We start from the raw sequence: 14,787 nt of genomic DNA, 5'->3' as shown, positions 1-14,787 counted from the left end.
TGTCAGTTAATTGAGAAATGAACCGAGATATATAATTTAATCTTCCCAAAAAGCCTCGAACTTCTTTTTTTGTATTGGGTGGTGGAAGATCTTGAATTGCTTTTACTTTATCTGGATCAATCTCGATTCCTTTTTTGCTGACCATAAATCCCAAAAGTTTCCTGGAAGTTACCCCAAAAGTGCATTTTGCGGGGTTGAGCTTTAATTGATACTTCCTCAATCTCTGGAAAAGCTTTCTCAGATTTTGAATATGTTCTTCTTCAGTTCGGGATTTGGCAATCATGTCATCCACGTATACTTCAATCTCTTTGTGCATCATGTCATGAAACAAAGTTACCATGGCTCTTTGATACGTTGCCCCTGCATTTTTCAATCCAAATGGCATCACTTTATAACAGAATGTGCCCCACATGGTTACAAATGTTGTTTTTTCCATGTCTTTAGGATTCATTTTTATCTGATTATATCCTGAAAAGCCATCCATGAATGAAAACCATGTGTGTCCTGCAGTATTGTCTACCAAGGTGTCTATGTGAGGTAATGGAAAGCTATCTTTCGGACTAGCTTTGTTGAGATCTCTGTAATCCACACACATTCGAACTTTTCCATTTTTCTTCGGTACGGGAACAATGTTGGCTACCCATTCTGGGTATTTAGCTGCCTGTAGGAAACCTGCATTGATCTGTTTCATCACTTCCTCTTTGATTTGCAACAACATTTCTGGCCTCATTCGTCTGAGCTTTTGTTGGACCAGTTTATATTCTGGATTGATTGGAAGTTTGTGCATTACTATATCTGTGCTCAAACCATACATATCTTGATAAGACCAGGCGAAGATATCCTTGAACTCTTGAAGGAGATTTATCAATTCTTGTTTTATCTGGATGGTCAGAGTAGTACCAATTTTCACCTCTTTTATTACTTCATCTGTTCCCAGATTCACAGTTTCAATCTCTTCTTTGTGAGGTAGAATTTGTTTATCTTCTTTTTCTACCAGTCTTAATAATTCAGTAGGAACATCACATTCCAGTTCATCCTCACACCCATTGATTTCTTCCAGACATATGGGTTGCTCTAAATTTATCTCTTGATTAAATTTAGGAATAAACATGCTATTAACATGGTGACACCTGTAAATTTAAGTCGGACACATTTCCGAAAGAATATAGTAAATTTATGAAATAAATAAATGTAAAAATGTAAGAAAATGTAAAGAATGATTGCCATCTGAAAATTTTAAAGAAAATTTCTTATATTTAACCTAATTTCCTTTACAAGATAACAAAAAGTTTTCATACTTTTGAGCTAAACATAAAGATTAGTTCTGAATATTACTCTGCGTTAATATTAAAAACTATAGGAAGATCTTCAGTGGTCCAATTGTTGAGTGTTTCTCCAGGAAAACATGGGCGAATCCTATCCAAGTATTTGCCAGTCTTGTTGTCATTCATGATCATGTTGATAAATAATCCATTCATAGCTTCTTCAACTATGTTTTGATCTTTTGTCAATTTTTCTTCTTTAAAGGCTTCAACAAGCTGTTGTTCTACATTAATTGTTCCCCCTGATCTGAATGTGGTCTTCAACTGTGGGAAAACATGTGTTCCCAAAGGATTTCTTTCCCTTTCAACCTTGCCTTTCTGTCTTCACATCTTCTTTTCATCTCTTTGTTCTTTTGCTGAAAATTGGGCTTAAATCCAAGCCCAAAACGATCTTTCTTCATCTGTATACTTACAGGAACTGAAATCCCTTGAAGATTCTTTCCTAAACCTTTCCCAGCTTTAGCTCCGATGCCTAAAGTTTGTCGTACCGTCATCTTGGTGCAATCAGATAATCTGGGATATGGAATTTTGCTTCCTTCTGCAATAAAGGTTGCATTTACAAATTCAAGAGCTCGGAAAGAGCATTCAAGAGCATCATCATTGGTTTCAATATATGGAACATCACTTGTTATAGACGCAATGATTTCTTCTTCAGCTCCTACGCATATTGGTTGTCCATCAACAACAAATTTCAATTTCTGATGTAATGAAGAAGGAACGGCTCCTGCTGAATGAATCCATGGCTTCCCTAATAAACAATTATATGTAGGGTGGATGTCCATCACCACAAAGTCAATATTGTACACGACTGGTCCAATTAACAACGGTATTTCCATTTTCCCAAGCACCTCTTTTTGAGTACCATCAAAGGCTCGTACTACATTCTGATAACTCTTCATGTGTGATTTATCCACAGGCATTCTTTGAAGTGTGACTAGAGGCATCAAGTTGAGAGCGGATCCATTGTCAATCAATACTCCTGGCAACACATGACCATGACAATGTGTCGTGATATTCAAAGCTTTTACTGACCCCATTCCGCCTTCAGGTATTTCATCATCCGTGAACGTTATGTAATTGTCAGCGGCTATATGTCCCACAATTCTGTCAAGTTTATTGAGGGATATATCCTCAGGGATAAATGTTTGATTGAGCATTTTCATCAAAGCATTTCTATGTGCTTCTGAATTCATCAATAGATCAAGAATAGAAATTCTCGCTTGTTGTTTGTGTAGTTGTTCAACCACACTATACTCACTATGTTTCAGGAATTTCAAAAATTCTTGAGCTTGTTTTTCTGTCACAGGCTCATTGAATGCTGGAGGGGATTCATCATCAAATACCTTCTGGGGTATTACCATGGTTTTTCCTTTTGTTTTCACTTGTTCCGAGGCATTGGATGTTTCGGGAGAGTAACATCTCCCACTTTTTGTAAAGAAACCGACTTCACTCATTGCTTCAGATGTCGATGTTGTACCCAAACTCTATATTTTCTCCTCCGTTTTTTCTAGAGAAACAGATCCTCTTACCATTGAAATATTGGTAGTATAATTCCAAGGTACCCTGCGGGTATCTTTGTATGGAAATGGTAGAGGAGTGGTGATAACTACTTTCGGCTTTATTGGTACAGGAATCACCGTAGATGATTTCACATTAATGATCACAGGATCATTTGTTCTTTGACTAGGTTTAGAATCCTCTGATGAGCAAACATCATCTTCTTTTTTCCCTGGTTCTTCTTCAAAGAATTCTATCTCTCTGCTATTTATTAATTTTTGCAACAAATCCCTAAACTCAAGACATAGTTGAATTTCATGCCCCTTCTCTTGATGATATTCACAATAATTCTTGCCTTCATTATGTTTTGGCCTGAATTGTTGTGGAATTATACCGGCTAAAGAGAGTTGTTGAAATACCCAAACAAAAGGAGATTTAATTTCAGAAATGTCAGTTTTTGCTTTCTTTCTGTTCTCTTCCTGAATTGCATTCACGTTTTTATCTCCATGATTTGGCAATAGATGATTTGATGTAGATGTTGAATTGAATTCCAACTTTCCAGTGTTGATCAAATTTTGAACCACCCTTTTGAATGCCAAATAGTTTTCAATAGAATGACCCGCAATTCCTTCATGGTAAACATAGTGTGCCTTTATATCATACCAAGGAGGGAATGGTGGTTGCATGAGAACCAAAGGATAGGGCCGTATGACATCTGCTTTTAACAGCGAATCATAGATCTCAGCATATGGTACTGGTAAAGGTGTAAAAGACAACCTTTCATTTTCCTTTCGAGATCATCTGGACTCTGCTCGATTAGTGTTTGTTTCCTCTTTCTTAACCCTTGGCTGGGTTATTGTAACACTTTTCGATGAATCCTTGTTGTAAGAGTTTGCATTGTTGACTTCATTCTCTTTTTTCTGGTACATAGGTCTTTTGGAACTAGACCCCTCATTTGATTCAATTTTTCCACTTTTCAAGACATTTTCAATGAGTTCTCCAGAAATGACCAAATCTGCAAAATTTCTGGTTGCATTCCCCATTAGATGATTTAAATAAGGAGCTTTCAATGTATGGACAAATATTACTGTGGCCTCTTTTTCTGACAAAGGTGGTTGAACTTGGGCTGCTGTGTCACGCCATCTTTGGGCATACTGTCTGAACGTTTCGTTATTCTTTTTCTCCAAATTTTGGAGAGTCCATCTATCAGGGACCATGTCTGTTACGTGGCGGTACTGCTCTAGGAATGCTTTAGCCAGATCTTTCCAGGATCTAATGTTGGCTTTGGTCAATTGAGTATACCATTTTAAAGCTGGTCCTGTCAAACTATCTTGAAAGCAGTGAATTAACAACTTCTCATCTTTCACATATCCTGCCATTCTGCGACAAAACATAGTAATGTGGGATGAAGGGCATGTAGTACCGTCATATCTATCAAATTCGGGAACTTTGAACTTGATGGGGAGGATTAAGTCTGGAACCAAACTCAACTCACTAGCGTCAAACCCATAGAATGATCCAGTTATTTCCACGGATTTCATTCGTTCTTCTAAGTTCTTGATCTGTCTGGTCAATTCTTCTTTCTCATTCAGCTCATTCAAATCTGGGATTAAATGCTCAGTATTAAAATCCCCTATTTTCACATCTGATATAAGTGGATTTTTGCTTGAAGATGCAGGATCCACTTGTCGATTTTCATGTGATTTGGCTTCTTGAAATGCTGAAGTGCGAGCATTAATTTGTATAGGTGTAGTACCAGAGTGATAAATTGGTTCTGGTGGAAAACCTAGAGGATACATAGGTTCTTGGTCGAAAGATACAGGATTTTCATGCATTTTTCCAATGATAGCCTGCCTTTTAAACATGTCCTCTATTTTCTGCATCATGCTGTCTTGTGAATTTGCAATACTGGCTTCAATTTTCTCCAGCTTCATTCTCATTTCTGCTTGTTCTTTATTATGCTGTTCCTCAATACGTTGTATTTTATCCTCCATAATTCTCTTAGTAGCTTGTCTAGTACCGTAGTGATGTTGTATTTCTCTTTTGGCCAGAATAACTGCGATTGAAAAATCTTTTGATATTATTTTTTCCAAATTTTAATTAATGAATTTTATCTTAATAAAAAATATCCATAAAGAAAATCATGAAATGAATAATGAATGTATGCAAAATGCATGTATGCAAAAAGGTATTGATCCCAAAAAGTTAGCTGTCATAGAACAACTTTCATTGGCATACAAAAGTTTCTTTATAATAGTTCATAACTATATATAAGGCGTAGCTTTCCTATTAAGCTCTATAATTTCTTTCATTAACCATGACACCTTCTTTCCAAACTTAGAAACTGGATCAACGTGATGCTCAATTATTTTAGCTTCAACAGCTAGTTCCCCAACATATCTAGCAACTTCGCTCATTTGTACCATGGCCTCGAACACCATATTACTTCTTTCTTCACTTCTTTCAACATAGAAATCAGTTGACTTTTGCCATTGTTCATTAGTTCCTTCAAGAGTTTGCTCTAATTCAGTGATTCTGACTTGACAATTGTGCAGAATTTTTTCAAGATCTCTAATGCGTCTTCGCAGTGAAGCACTTTCCTCATTACTTTCTTTGAGATCATTAGGTCCTAGACGAACCTTTTCTTTAAATAATGATTCTTCAAGTTGCAAAATGTAAGCGTTAAACTCTGAGTTTTTGTTTCTAGACTGATCCAGATCTTCTTCAAGTTTTGTTCGTGCTTATTGCGTTCTTTGATTAATCTTCTGGATTTGAACATTCTTGTTTCTGCATCTTTGCATCCAATTGCTAGCCACTTCTTGCTCTACCTCAAGTTTGGTGTTGAAATTCTTTCTTTCCAGCTCCCATTTTTCTTTTTCAATATTGAACTCTTCAATCTTTTGGCCCCTGACTTCAAGTTCGGCAATCAACTGGTTCATTTTAGATTCAAATCCTTTGAACATGATATTTTTCTCACCTTCAAATTTATCAAAGATGTCATTTTTCATCTCTTCTAAATCTTTGGCTCGATCCCTTTCTCTTTGCATTTCACTCATTATTTCGCGGTGTTCAGCTTTGTGTTTTATAATTCGCTCTCTTCTGTCAACCTCAAAATCTTCCATTTTTTGCTTTCCTTTCTCAAGGCTTTTGAGTAGACGGCTATTCTTTCCTTTTAGATCTTCAACTCGACTTTTCTCGATGTTCAATTCTCTGCTCATCTGTACTGTTGATTGGCTTGGTCCTGATGCTTTCCGGGATTTATATAACTCTTGGTAATTTTTCTTTAATGCTCTAAATTCACCATCAAATTTTTCTTTGTTTTCTCTCAACATTGCACATTGTGATGAATGAAAGTCAATATCAACACCCAACATAGCTTTATCTCGTCTCATTTGCTCTAATTCTCTTGACCAGCCTTCTCTTTCTGCTTCAAACTCAGCTCTCAGGATTTCAATCTCTAATGGAACCACCTTAATGCGATCTTCCATAGAGATATCCTCATTTTGATCTGGTAGAGGAATATTTTCATTTTTCCTGACAGATCTCCATTCCTCATAATCAGGAGTTAGCATTTCTTTTGCTGCTTTAGCTCGGATACAAAAAGTTGTTTTCCAAGCTGTAACAGCTTCCATGATATTTCTTTTATAATTTTTGCTGTGGAATGCGAACTCAGATGAATGTAATCCAGTGGTGACAGGTACAAATTGACGACCTTCATACTGTCTTATGACCAGAAGTGGTGCATATCCAATTCCTCCCCATAATCCGAGCAGCATTATCCAATTGTAATCCCCACATTTGTAAAAGAATTCCCTTTGGATTTGCCACGGGGCTCGCCAAACAATGTCATTGCTTTGCAGATTTCCAAAAGCATTAATCCACATATCTTTCTTAATTTCTTTCGGCCATTCTTGCTCCAGAAATTCTTTTAATGGTGCGTAATCCGTATTAAAGCGTCGGTATGAAACCTTTTCTGTCTTCCAGAAATGGCTACGGACCCAAACATATAACAATTGGGTACACCCTGAGAATCGTCCACCTCTTAGCTTTCTACAAGCATTTAATGATCTGAAGGTCTCTACTAGAATTGCAGAAGCAGGATTAATCTTTTTCGGTAGCTGTTCAAACAAATCTACCACTGCAGCTTCAACATATCCCAATACTTTTGGGAAGATGACCATACCATACATACCCAGAGCAAATAGATCGAATCGTACTTTAGTGTCTGGATGACTCTGAATAAGTTCTTTAATGTTGGTCCAAGCAATGCCTTCGCTTTCGCCTTTTTGTTTTGTACGGGATGCCACCCATTCTTCTCGTACCCCGGCAATCTTTGCTAATTTAACTCGAAAGGGTTGAGTTTTAATTGACTTTGAATAGATTCGATTCTCCAAAGCTCCTTCTATATGTAGCAAAGTTGTGTACTCTTCAATAGTAGGGACCAAGTCCTCCTTATTGAGAGTGAAGCAATTGTACCCTGGATTCCAGAATTGAATTAGGGCTCTGAGTAATTCATCATCAACTTCGACATAGAGCAAATATGGGATGTCTCTGTAAGTCTGATAAAACTGTAATTTTTTGTTTGAATCCCAACTTTCCCAAATGCTTCGCAAATCTTGCATATCATTTCTTTTTAGCGAAACTGGAGCATAACTGGCCAAGTCAGATACATAATCATCCTGCAGACTGTCTCCTCCTTGTCTTTGTAAGTCCTCAGCCCACTGTCTTACTTCTGAGTTTAGAATTATTTGATTTGAACACTTTTTATCCATGGATGAAGGCTTTCCAATGAGACAATTAACACGAGGATCAATTCCTTTTATCCTGTATGATGCTATGCAAACAGAAAAAATAAAGAACACACAAAAAGAAATGAATTAGTTTACATAATAAAGAAACTTAATGATAATATCTACCTAAATATTTTTATTTAAACATGCTTTTTCATAATTTAAATAATTTAAATATACATGTAATTTAATCAGTAAGAAAATAAATAAATTAAAAGGAAAGTTAGAATTCATTTCTCCTGTGTGTACACCTATTTTGGACAAAATTTCGGCATGGCTTCAGATCGGAAGAGTTTCTAGGGTTTATTATATGCAAGGTTTTAGATCTAAGAATAAAGGTACCCAAATTGTCCTTGTTAGTGCCCCCTTGGGCTGTTAACCCTCAATCCTAATCCATCACAGACTAAAACGGATCGAGTTCAATTCGAGGGGATACATTTCTCTATGCCTGACACGGAGAATAAATTCTCACGAAGACATAGAGCATATGAACCCCGAAAGTTACTTGCTAGGTCTGACACGGAGAATAAATTCTCACGAAGACGTCGCTTTCACTCCCACTTAAAAGGGACAAACTCAATTATAGAGCTTTATGTTATGCTATGCAAGTGTTGTGTGTGAGGAGAAATGTTCAAACCTCTGACAGAAAAAAATAAATAATAAAATACTTGCAAATAAAATGAAATATTAATAGAAAAATATATAAATACTATGAAAATAATAAGTATATAAAAAAATTTGAAAAGAAAGAATTATAAATAAAATATATAAATTTTTAATTTATAATTAATAGAGACAATTTATAATTGATTTTAAAAGTTTGACCAGTCCCCAGCGGAGTCGCCAAGCTTTCGTAACCGGTTTTCGTCCGGGTACGAAATATTTCTTTGGCGGGAAAATTGATGTGAATAAATGGTTTTTGAAAATAATTTGGGAGTCGCCATCGGCCTTTTGGGTCAGGTAGGTCGAATACCTAAAAATTATTTTTTTTAAAAGAGTTTTAAGAAAACATCAATAAAAAAATGAACTGATATGCGTTTATAACCAAAAATTCGTTCTTTTTAATAATAAAAAGGGATTCGTGGTCGGTTATGTTTAGGGAAGGATTAGCACCCCTACAACGCCCAAAATTGGTACTTTTTAATTATAAATTGTCTCTATTATTAAAAATTTAAAAATTCAAAATATATTTAATTTATAATCCTATTATTTCAAAATTATATAAAAAATATTTAAAAATATCAGAAAAGGACTTCTAGGTGTCTTAAGACAGCTCTTTTCTTTGATATTAATAAATATTAATTTGAATAAAATAATAATTTTTTATAATATTTAATTTTAAAATACCAGAATAGGACATCCAGTTGTATTAAGACTGCCCTTTTCTTCGATATTGACAAATAAATGTTAAAATAATTTATTAAAAAAATATAAATTATTATTTATTATTTATATTTTTATGAATACATAATAATAATAAAAATATTTAAATATATAAACAAGTAAAATTAAAACAATAAAAATACAGAACTATATATTTAAAAGCAATAAAATAAATGAAAAGATTTAAAATTAGTGACTAAATTATAGTAAAATTAAAATTAAATACCTAATTCATAATTAATCAAAATCATAGGGATTAAACATGCTATTTTCTTATTTATTAATTTAGTGACTAAAATAAAATTATATAAAATTCGGATATTAGAATAAAATAAATTAAAACATACTATTCAGATTAAAATATTAATTATTAAAATTATAGGACTAAATCTGTTATTTACCCTAAATATATTATTTTAATACAAAGGACTAAAATAAATAAAATTAAAATTAAAGATCTGAATTAAAAGGATTATAAACTCAATTTAGAAACTAAAATGTAAGGATTACAAATTCAAGGGATGGCGGATGGGATTTAGCAATTAAAAATTACACAAATAGCCCTCCCCGAAACGACGTCGTTCGGGAAGGGCTATTTAAAGCCAAATCCGGCTGGCCCTTCGGGCCATATCTCATTTCTTTTTTTTTTATTTCTCTCTCTAACTGAGAGAGAATAAAAGCTCTCCCTTCTCTCTAGCTTCCCTCATCGGAGGGAAGCCGGTCACCGGACGGTCCTAATGACGGTTCCGATGCTCTTTTCTCCTAAACAGTTCCCGATCGGAGCAAATCTAAGAAAGTACCTTCGATTTTCGAAGGTTTTGGTGACGTTTGAAGAGGTCCGGTGGTCGGGGCTTCCTCGGTAAGCTTCTCTCTCTTTTTTTTTTTCTGCTGGTTGTTGGGTTGTTGCTCTCCGTTTTCGTATTTTTGCTCTTGGTATTGTCTCTCTGTTTTCTGTTGTGGTCTGTTCTTTTTTTCTTCTTTGCAGATGGGGTGATGGCTTTATAGCCATCACCGGTGTGGCCATCGGACCGGGTAAAAGAATACCCTTCGGCGAGTCACCGGACTCCCAGTGGTGACTCACCCCCATGGCCATAACGTGGACGACTGGTGTTGGAGCTTCTGGAGCCTTCGGTTGGGGCGTGGCAGCGGCTGGAGCGACGTGGAGCGGCGGCAGCTGGTGTAGTCCCTAGGGTATCATAACCCTAGGGTTTCGTCTGGCGCCATCTGGACCGTTGAATCAATGCTAGATCCAACAGTGGAGAAGCAAAGCGGCGACAGTTGAGATATAAACCCTAAATGGGTTTTAGGGTTTTTTTGTTTTGTTTGGGCCAGTCTGTTGGGCCTCGATTTGGGTTTTGTAATATTAATAAATAATATATATTAATAATAATAATAATAATTATAATTATAATAATAATAAAAATGGGTAAAAAAATTAATATCTTCAGTTATCTCGTGAAATTTGTATTCTGGAGTTAATATGTTTTTTTATTATTTTAAGTCACTTTCGTACATTACATATTAATACATACATACATATATATATATATATATATATATATATATATATATATAAAAGTTATAATTTGTGGTATTTAAATATTTTGGCATGACATCCACTTTTTTTCATAATTTACATGATAGCCTCACATGCATAACTCGACCTATTACATAATCAAACTAAGGGTAATACCCTTTTAATTTAAAATTGTCTCGAGTGACCTATCTTAACTGATTAGAGGGTCGTTTTGACGATTTTAAATTAAAAGTGTATCCCTAAAGTGAAACCAAAAAAATGATTCGTCACCTAAAATTTGGGAACGAGAGAAAAAGAAATGTTCGTTTATTTAAATATATCGAGAAAAGGTTGTTATATCTTTAAGATCTGGTCTCGATATTTGTAAATAATCGAACATTCTTTATCTTTCTAAAACGACTTGGTAATTTTAATTTAATTTATTTAAGTGTTTTTGAATGTTTTTTTTAAAATTTACATATTTGTTTTATGAGATCAAAAGTTAAATTAAGTTCGAATTTGTAAAGTTCATTGCAAATATATTAATTAATCGACTAGGTACCGTTTTAGGGCGTTGTGGGGGTGCTAATCCTTCCCTGCACGTAACCGACTCCCGAACTCGGATTTTGCTAACGCAGACCTTAATTTGTTGTTTTAATTAAATTAAACTTTTATTTAAAATAACAAACATTTTTTGGGTGCCTAATCACACCCTAATCAAAGATTGGTGGCGACTCTTTGAACCATATTTTTTCGATCGTAAAGAAAATCCAAATTTTTTCGAAACGAGAGGTTTTTAAATTGCATTTGTTTTAAAATTAAAAGAGATAATTCAAAAATTAACGTGGTTTTCAAAATCTCGCTTTTTCACCTTTTAGAAAAAAAATCGTTTCGACAATTTCGTCAATCCCATCGTGCAAACTCATCAAGGAAACTTGTGAAAGGAAGTTTGCCATGCACTTTGACTACTGCACTACTGCAAACCTTGATTTCATCTCTTTAGATGAGATGACATTTAGGAATATTATTCAGGTGGGTCGTTGCTTGCCAAAACTCGAACGGTATCTTAGCTATCTTAGGATGAAGCTGATGTGCTCTGTGCTTCTGTGCATAGAATATAATTTCCAACGTGAAGGCTAATCTATGTAGTGATGGCTTTATGTTGCTACATTTTAAGTGGCTAGTCAGTACTCAGTTATATAGATAGAGAATAGAAACTTAAATTATAACCATCTTCGGGTCAGTTTATGCAAGTTATAACCTACATATAGACTTACATATGAAGTATACCACATGATAGGTTTCCTTATTTATTATTATATATTATGGATTTCTTGCAGCATCCAGATCTAACAGTAACATCTGAAGAAAGAGTTCTCGATGCAATTTTGATGTGGTATATGAAATCAGAGAAATTATGTGGGTGGGAAGTGGTGAATGAGCTTATTACAGATTCAACTTTAGAAAGTGTGTTCAAGGATGGGCTTCAACTGGTTAATGACTTGCTTCTATCAGTGCGGTTCCCTTTATTGCCATACTCCCTGCTTAAGAAGGTAATAAAACCCGGGATCTAACCTTATCTATCAAGGAGTGCTAAGATATGACCATGGCTCAATTATCGACTGCTATTGTTTTCAACAATGTTGCAGTTAGATAATACCAGTATTAGCAGGCAGATTTCTGCTTTTGGTGATCTTGTAAGTCCATTGTTTCTATTCGAAGATTCGTTTTGGACATGTATTTTAATTCCATATTTTGCTTCCTCCGTTGCTGATGTCTTTATTGAAATAGGTTAAGGAAGCCATTAATTATATAGAATGCGGAGCAGCAACACATGGAAATGACCGGAAGTAAGTCGTCTTTTGTGCTTACACATCTTGATGTCTTGCTCATAAGGATTCTATTCTGAATAAAAATGTCACTTTTGTTGCTGAGAAAATGGAAATTTAGATTCAAAATCCGACGCATAAACCATGAAGAGAAACTAAGTCGTCTACTATAATTTCCTCTCTTTCTAGGCTTTAGCTTGCTTGCTGTAACCCTCATCATTGTTTTGAGTACTGGTCTGGCTATCAGGGAAATTCTTTAGTCATGTTTGGTTCTTTCTGAAAGAGCTAATTTAAATCTTGCTTATTGATGCTAGTTTTTTTATTTTATTTTATTAGACTTGTAATATATATGCTGCATTCTTTTTGAAATTAATGTCCAAAGTTCGAATTTATTGAAAAAAAGGAGAGCAAAAGCTGAGAGAGTTTACGGGAAGAGAGAGTTGTTTTTCTCTACTATTTCTCTGTTATTCGAATAAACGAATATATCAGACTTATTAAAATAGACCGATTTACAACAATAAAGTCTTACTAGGATTTACAACATAAGAGTCATGCTAGGTGTTTACTTTCTCATCTTTCATACAAAGTAAAACACAGATGCTCAGCTTTGGTAAAATAAGGCTGGTTGTGAAGGAATGTGACATCCGTGGCGTATATGTTTTCTGAGTAAGGGGAGAGTATCATTTGTACCACTTTGATTAGAAGAGTAGACTAAGAACACACATTTGATAGACTTATGATCATGTTTGATACTATAATGGTGGTGGAAGGAAGTAAACAATCGTAGAACAATCAAATACTTTTAAGGAAAAATCAAGATAAAAGACCTGAAGTGAGGAAATCGTTGTAGGAGAACATCACAAGGTCTTTTAAATTAATAAGACTTTGCTAGACATTTTATTAATAAGGTAAGTCGTAGTAAGGATGAGTTTCCCCAGAATTGTTTGGGAGCACTCGCGGAAAATATGATAGACCTAGTAACTTCTAACAGTTGAATTATCCCTTCTTCTCTAACGTAAGATCCTAAGGTTGTCCTATTCAATCCCATTATCTGTTTTGAGGATTTGAATTTGGCTCTTAAATTAGGTTCCAACTTCCAACCACAGTATACAAAGATATAAAAATAAACCATCAATTTCAAATTTTTCTTTCATAAGAAAGTCCGTATTGTCCTAGAATGATCATTTATAAATGAGAGGAACCATCCAACTCAATTAACATTTTTTACTCTATGAATGATGGACAATGGAGTTGAGGGTTTATATTTAATGCAGAATAGATTTGGCGAGTATGTTATGCAAATTTTTTATCATGAGAGGTTGACATTCGTCCAAGTTGCTTTTGTAGTATTCCAATCTACGCCACACTGAAGTGATTGTTGTCACTATTTGGTGGAAACAACCGTTGTATTAGCATGACAGATTATAGGAATAGGTGAAGAATTGAAGAGGGTATACGTCAGTTTGATTCGGAACTGATTTTCGAGGAAGACAGGAAGACGCTGGTGGGAACGCCATAATATTTCATATCATATAAATTTAATGAGAAAAGGGAGAGAAAAGAAGAGAGTTTACTGGTTCGTCTGTATAGTCTGAGTTAACAACAGTAGAGTCCTAGGATTTACAGCATAAAAGTTCCTCTAGGTGTTTATTTTCTTATCTAAACAGATAACTATCTTATCTTCTACTTCGATAAATTTAAAATACAAGTTTAATACAAAGTACACACGGCTATATCCTACACAGAGCCAATACAGCATGGGTTAGGGGCAGTGTTCTTGAGCTTGACTAACATGAGTCTGTATTTTGTGAAGTGTAAGGTTTCAACACAGACGTTCCAGTATATATGCAACGGAGACAGCAACGGAGTTCTGTACTTATCTGGGACATCATATGGGGAGCACCCATGGGTTAACCCTGTTCTGTCCAAGGTGAAATACTCTATCAATCCTCTCTGATTTTTCATTCATAATACAGTTACCGTTCCTTATCATCTCTTCAACTTCTTGCTTCAGAGAATTGCTATTACACCTAGTGGCCCTGTTTCAAGTCATACTGATCCCAAGGTTTTAGTATCAAGAACTTACCAGGTATGATGAATCGAACCTTTTAAAGCTCTCCAGAACAAATATAAAGCATAATGCTGCATTATTTTGCTTAACCAAATGATCCCCTGCTTCAGGGAACATGTTTCGCCGGACCTCGTATGGAAAACGGAAACATCTTTGCATGGTGGATACTTGACATTGGCCAAGATCATCAGGTTTCTGCTCGGTTCTTCCTCTTATTAACCTGCATTTCTATAAGAACACTCATTTAGTTGTATTAAGTTGAACATGCGAGATCTCTTCGAGTTGTAGAATGTACCGGAATTAATTTGATTGGTCTTGGCTCTACTTTGAGTAAAACTGTTTACCAATTTTTCTAAAAACCAAGTGGTAAATGTGATTA

General features: G+C 35.0%; 1 protein-coding gene across 1 annotated transcript in view; it reads left to right on the top strand.

Annotated features, from left to right (window-relative positions):
* LOC120122449 (BTB/POZ domain-containing protein At2g30600-like) overlaps nt 1-14,787 on the top strand; it is a 33,098-nt gene that overhangs the window by 17,828 nt on the left and 483 nt on the right. Inside the window, exons 2-8 of the mRNA XM_039141620.1 lie at nt 11,387-11,540; nt 11,849-12,061; nt 12,158-12,205; nt 12,300-12,358; nt 14,135-14,267; nt 14,352-14,426; nt 14,519-14,599. Coding sequence (XP_038997551.1) covers nt 11,387-11,540; nt 11,849-12,061; nt 12,158-12,205; nt 12,300-12,358; nt 14,135-14,267; nt 14,352-14,426; nt 14,519-14,599 — 763 coding nt within the window. The remainder of the gene's footprint in view (nt 1-11,386; nt 11,541-11,848; nt 12,062-12,157; nt 12,206-12,299; nt 12,359-14,134; nt 14,268-14,351; nt 14,427-14,518; nt 14,600-14,787) is intronic.

This window comes from Hibiscus syriacus, unplaced genomic scaffold (genome assembly GCF_006381635.1).
Source record: "Hibiscus syriacus cultivar Baekdansim isolate YM2019G1 unplaced genomic scaffold, ASM638163v2 tig00000132_pilon, whole genome shotgun sequence".
Classification (NCBI taxonomy): domain Eukaryota; kingdom Viridiplantae; phylum Streptophyta; class Magnoliopsida; order Malvales; family Malvaceae; genus Hibiscus; species Hibiscus syriacus.
Note: the sequence above shows the minus strand (reverse complement) of the source record. Positions and strands in the feature narration are given on the sequence as shown.